This window comes from Nicotiana tabacum, chromosome 7 (assembly GCF_000715075.1).
Source record: "Nicotiana tabacum cultivar K326 chromosome 7, ASM71507v2, whole genome shotgun sequence".
In the NCBI taxonomy this organism is placed as follows: domain Eukaryota; kingdom Viridiplantae; phylum Streptophyta; class Magnoliopsida; order Solanales; family Solanaceae; genus Nicotiana; species Nicotiana tabacum.
Window position 1 is genome coordinate 90,184,874 of NC_134086.1, and position 6,368 is coordinate 90,191,241.

Sequence of the window (6,368 nt, forward strand, 5' to 3'; positions counted from 1 at the left end):
ATAGTTGTCTTGGTTTGAAATCAAGGTTTATTGTATTGAGTGGTGTCCATGACTCTGCTTTGCACTCTGAAAGGCGTCATGGTACTGTATTTAGTTAAAGTAGTTTTTTGGTCTATGTCAGTTCCAATCCCATATGTTTGTTTGTAGGAAGTTAGTTTAAGAAAATTTAAAATGCAAGCATGAACATTTCGTCAATTATGGTATCAGCATGGTTTCAGTAAAGAGGGTAATATGTTACAGGTTCTCGGGCTTGTCTCATGAGCCCAATGACTTGGGTTGTTATCGTAAGGCCCTTCACTTAGTAAATTTGACCCAAAAATGCAGGCTGGGATGAAATTGCAAGTTCATGTTAGTTAACTTGTACTTGCATATTGGAATTTAGAGATGGAATTGTTGATACAATAGCGTGTCTCGATTAGATTTGCATTTTGATAATGTTTATGCCAGCAATTGATTTTGTCTGAAATCGGGGCTTAAGTAAGTCCAATAAGGGAATTAACATTTGTTTTGACTGCATGGTCTAAACCAGAAGACATGGGCCAGTGGGGTTATATACTCTTGCATTCTTGACTCCTTCTTTGCAGTTGATACTTGGGCCTCAATTTAGGCCCAAACTTTGAAAGATGAAGTACAAATAGCCTTATAATTAATAAGTTGGGTTTGAGCATTGACTTAAAAGCAGCCAATAGTTTTCTTCAAATTTCATTTAGTTGGTTTGGTTAGTGAGAGTGCGCCATCTTAAACAAGAATAGCTTATGGCCCACATGTACTAGTTTATAAACGCTTTAATTAGAATAGATTGAGGTGCGCCTTGCTTAACAAAAGTGACAATTGCATGGCCCTCATTTTAACTAACTTCGTTTCGATCCTTAGAATTCGAGGTACGCCATTTAGCAAATTTCCATGGTCCTCGTAAAGTTGCAAATTCGTAATTGCTTTAGGCGCGTTATTTTAATAAATTACCTTCCTAAACTCGGGTGCACATTTATGTGACTCAAATCCAAATCTCAACAACGTCAGATAAAATATGTCGAGAGCCGCGGGTGCATTTATGTGACGTGGTTCAAGACATATTTTAAATGACGCTGCAATCTTCCTTAAAAGTAATTCAAAGCGGCATAAAGTTAAAATTTGCACATAGGTTCATAATTGTTTAAAATCAGATAATTAAGCTGAATATAACAGTTGAGCGACCGTGCTAGAACCACGGAACTTGGGAATGCCTAACACCTTCTCCCGGGTTAACAAAATTCCTTACCCGAATTTCTGGTTCGCGGACTGTTAAACAGAGTCAATCTTTTCCTCGATTCGGGATTGGAACTGGTGACTTGGGACACCATAAATCTCTCAAGTGACGACTCTGAATCTTTTAATAATAAATCCCGTTTCGATTGTCACTTAAATTGGAAAAACTCCCTTATATACTCCCTTTCGGAGGTGTAGGAAAAGGAGGTGTGACACATACATAAACTTAAGTACAGTAATTGCTTATGCTATGGAAATGGTCTATTTGAATCAAGGATGCAAACATTAAAATTTCTAAGTGAAAAACAAAAAGTGCTTAAGATCAACATATTCTTATCCCTCAAGGAAAAAAAAAGAGAGGAGGAAAAAGCGGTTTCTGGCTTTCATATTCTAACTTTTTTTAAAAAAATCTTTCATATTTTAACTTGACCAATACTGGTGCAATGATAGTGAATTTGCAGGTAAAAGAGAAGGCCGAGTGAGATTTTCTGGCTATTTTAAAAACTAAGTAGTAAAATATATTACTAGCTTTTAAAATATATAGTGACACATGTTGGTATGAAATTTTCCTTATTCTTTTTCTTGAATGTGTTCTCAGCTGCTCTTTTTTCTATTTGCTCTTTACATATTACCCGTAGAAATTGAATTTGTTTTTTTTTCCATAGTTTTTAAGATAGACGAAAAGGGATATATATATATATATATATATATATAACCGAACCCAGTCATGTTTATATGATTTTCATATACGTAGTACGAAGACATTATATCTTTTTTCTTAATACAAGAAAAAGGCGATGAAGGAATATCAGAAGTTTGTAAAAAGAAAATAACTAATAAAAAGTGCATCTTCAGGGAGTATTTAATTTTTATTACCACCCTAGCCAATCAAAGTGGAAATTCCCCAATACTTCTGTCCCATTACGATTAAATTTCTAATTTCAACAGGATGAATGATTACCTATAAACATGACAATTTGTTTTTCTATTTTAATTTATAAACACGACCATTCGCTTAGGTGAAGATGCAAATTAACTTTGTCCAAGATATATTTTTTTTTAATTCTCGGTCAGAGGTTTCTGAATATCATACACTAGATAATTATTATGGATCATTATCACCATGTTTCTTTCTCTCACATGAAAAGTTGTACATCATACATAACCTCTCCCTTAACTTATCTTTTGTTGTTTTCTTTTTCTCTTTATTATTCTAAATATTATTCTTATCGAAAGCAACAATAATTAAATCGTATTTTTACCACCCCCTCCCCCCAACCAATCTCTTGATAAAAATATTCGCTATATTTTATACCCTTACTATGTAATACTTTTCTTTTGTGACAATAGCTGCATTTGCCACTTTCTCTCTCTTCCTTCTCCATTTCTTCTCTGTTCCCTCTTTAGTTTTCTATTCGTTCCTAGGGTTGAAGTTCTTCCGTTTTTTTCATAAAATATATATTCACTTGAAAAAAAAGTATATTTTTCTCATGGGTATTCTTTGAGTTTTAATTTTGCTTATTATTAATCATATCATATATCATACTTTATTGTAGCTTTGTTTTCTGTTCACTACTTTTGTTTTTGTTATCTGTTGTTGTTTATGGCTGGTTTAGACTTAGGTTCAGCTTCTCATCGTTTTCTTCCTCATCATCTCCAAAGACCACACGATTCCGAAGATGATGAAAACAATCGGAATAATCAATTTTCCGATGAGAACAACAACAACAACGATATCTCTTCTCATCAACAGGGTGGCGACGTTGTCGGACGTAGGCCAAGAGGTCGTCCACCTGGTTCGAAAAACAAGCCAAAGCCCCCAGTGATCATCACTAGAGAAAGCGCGAACGCGCTTCGCGCACATATTTTGGAAGTGAGCAGTGGGCATGATGTGTTTGAATCAGTTGCTACTTATGCAAGAAAAAGGCAAAGAGGAATTTGTATACTAAGTGGGAGCGGTACGGTTAATAACGTCACCATACGGCAACCAGCGGCTGCCGGTTCAGTGGTGACGTTACATGGTAGGTTTGAGATATTATCATTATCAGGATCTTTTTTGCCACCACCAGCACCACCAGGAGCAACTAGCTTAACTATATATTTAGCTGGTGGACAAGGTCAAGTTGTTGGTGGAAATGTTGTGGGCGCGTTAATTGCTTCTGGTCCAGTTATAGTTATTGCTTCTTCTTTCACTAATGTTGCTTATGAGAGATTGCCTTTAGATGAAGAGAATGAGTCAATTCAGATGCAACAAGGAGTGTCACAACCATCTGGTGGAAGTGGAAGTGGTAATTTTGCTGATCCAACAATTGGACTTCCTTTTCTTAATTTGCCACTGAATATGTCACCAAATGGTCAACTTCCAATGGAAAGTGGAGGAGGAGGAGGAGGAGGATGGAATGGAAACTCAGCAAACAGGCCACAATATTAGGTCAGGGTTTTTTTCCAAGAATTTTTACATTTTGATGATGAAAAGATTCCCGAAAAATCAATGGATATTATTTGTACATTATTAAGCTTGGTTTAATTTCTAGCTCCGTTGACTGTTTGGAAAATATATCCTTTTGATTTTGTGAAATTTTCCTTTTTTCTTCTTGTTTGTGTGCTTAATTTGTTGGTACTTCTAAGCAGTAGATTAGAAATCTTTCTTGTTTTTTGAGGGTTAATCTATCTTTTTCATTTTTATCTTTGCAAACTAAGTCTGCTATGACCATTTCTTTTAGCAACTTGTTCGGCCATGGAATAATAAGATAATCCATGTTTTGGTTATCCAAGGAAAAAAGGAAGTTATTAAAATAACTTGTTGTTTATTATCTTCTCATGGCTATAAAATTTAATTATTATTCTTAGACTTTTTTCTAATGGCTATAAAAGATGAGTATTAATTTAAGGATACTTTAGGTTTCTCGATCGAACATATATAAATCCTGTCAAATCTAGTGGTTTTATCAAACTAATGTTAAAAAAGGAGAATCATATATAAATATAAATGTTCTTGCTAGATCTGATGCACATCAATTCTTCTGGTTCTCAGGAAATTTCCAAAAAAAAAATAAAGGGAAAAAGTTCCAAGGTTGAGTGAAATATTAAGTAATGAACCTGATTGCAAGTTGTTCAATAGAATAATAACCCAAATATTCTATCGTTCTTTCTTTTTCTTAAGTTAAGAAGCCAAACTTTTTACTGGTTTTATCCTGCTATGGAAATTTGTGAACTTTTATATAATAGATATCATTGGAGCCATTCACTAATTAACCATAAAAACATTACATTTGATGCTCAATCGCTATAGATGATCTCAAAGTCCTCTACTTTACTTTATTGTTAGGCCAATCTCTTTTCAGCCTAACTCAGCTAATATAGAACTAGAGAAAATAACCCGTCCTTTCATCCTTCTAGTACTTCTTTTTGCCAGCAAATCTTGTATAATCCAGTTTGGCTAATTGGCTTAGACCTTTGATGTGAAAGTATCTCTTAGTTGACAGTAGAAAAATGTGAAAAATTCAATCATATAAACTGATAGGATATATAAAGTATGTACTGCTGAACCGTGATTCAGGAAATAAAGTTTATGGGTTCGAGTACGGGATTCTACCCCAACCCATTTGATTTGGTGGGTTTGAAATCAATTGTTTATACTTATTTAGTGATTTTTTAAATACATATATAAGATATATCCAACAATTATTGGGTTCGAATGAACTCATACATTACACTTCCGCCCTTGAGAAGTGTTCTTGGAATGTTTAGAAAGAGCAACGAGCATGTTAGTAAATCCAAGCTGAAAAGTTAGGTTCGTAGTGAATTAGCCTTATGTAATTCTCCCTTTTTCACTTATCAAAAAAAAAAAAAAAAGTCCCTTTTCCTTTTTTGTGTTTGATTTTTTAAATTCAAGAGATAACTCTAATTACATGTTGATATGCATTAGAACGAATGGAGTGATATCCTGTGCACTATGTGTTATAGTAATATTATGATTCGTAGTTGCTCTTGCAAAAGTAGTTCCTAATTTGTCCGTCTTCAGTGCTTCTAAAACACAAGAGAAACTCTTGTTATACGCATCCTGCAATTCCTTGGTTTGCCAAAAGAAGTGCTACTTTGTTTTGCTCCCCGAACGTGTGTTGAATCAGGATCTTCTAGCTAGCTGACCAATAACTTGCAATCTGAAATATATTCTCCCGTTTTTAATGTAGTGTGGCAACTCCAGATACAAGGCTAAAAACTATTCTTCATCACTCTAAGAAAAGACATGCTATTCCTCTTAGACACCTAAACCATGTGGATGTTTAAAATGTGTGTCATAATTTACCTAGATATCTAGTAGGTTTCTTCTTTAAATACGTATAAGTTGTTCTCATTTAGGTTGGCATTTTTGCTCCAATGTTAACACCCTTTCATGTGTTCTATTAGAGTGTTGACTATGTAAGTCCTAAATTGCCTCTCAGATTTTAATGCTATGGCAGTGATGTTTGATGAAAACTTATGTTAGTTGAGTTGTAATGTTGCGGTTACTAATATACAACGGACACAATGACAGAAAAGAAAAACATCTGCGCGATTTAACTATCCTGAGGGCTACTTGTTTCTTCATTATACTAAAATTCTTACAAAGATAAACTAATACGTCTACATATTGTTTGATATGTGTTATCTCATTCACATATTAGGCGAAAAGTAAAGAGAAAAAAAGAAGAAGTTATGCCTACGTATACTCTCTTTCTTTGCCACTCTTAATTTTCTGCAGCTGATGCATATTTTTAATGAATTTATAAAATAATTAAAAATAAGTAATTAATACCGTGGTATAATAGGAAAAAAGAAATTGTCTTCTCTTGATATGCTAAAAGTGACAAGTAAAGTGAAAATTTATTTTTATAACATTGGACAAGTAAAAGTGAATGAAAGGAGTACATGGCAGCAATATTGGATGATGTTCCAATATAATTACTGCCCTGCGCTGTCCACAATAAATGATCATTTTACCTTTTTATTTTGGTTCAAAATAAGTGTCCATTTACCTAATCAAGAAGGAATTAATTTTATATTTTCAAAATTTTTCCTTAGTTATATTTCAATGTGTCAATGTAACAATTAATTAAGATTAATTTAATAAATACATTATT

General features: G+C 33.6%; 1 protein-coding gene across 1 annotated transcript; it reads left to right on the forward strand.

The window, feature by feature from the left end:
- Positions 1-2,571: 2,571 nt before the first annotated feature.
- LOC107778487 (AT-hook motif nuclear-localized protein 23-like) lies at positions 2,572-3,836 on the forward strand. Its single transcript, XM_016598753.2, has one exon. The coding sequence runs from the start codon at positions 2,849-2,851 to the stop codon at positions 3,674-3,676; it is 828 nt and encodes a 275-aa protein (XP_016454239.1). The 5' UTR covers positions 2,572-2,848; the 3' UTR covers positions 3,677-3,836.
- The last annotated feature ends 2,532 nt before the right edge of the window (positions 3,837-6,368 follow it).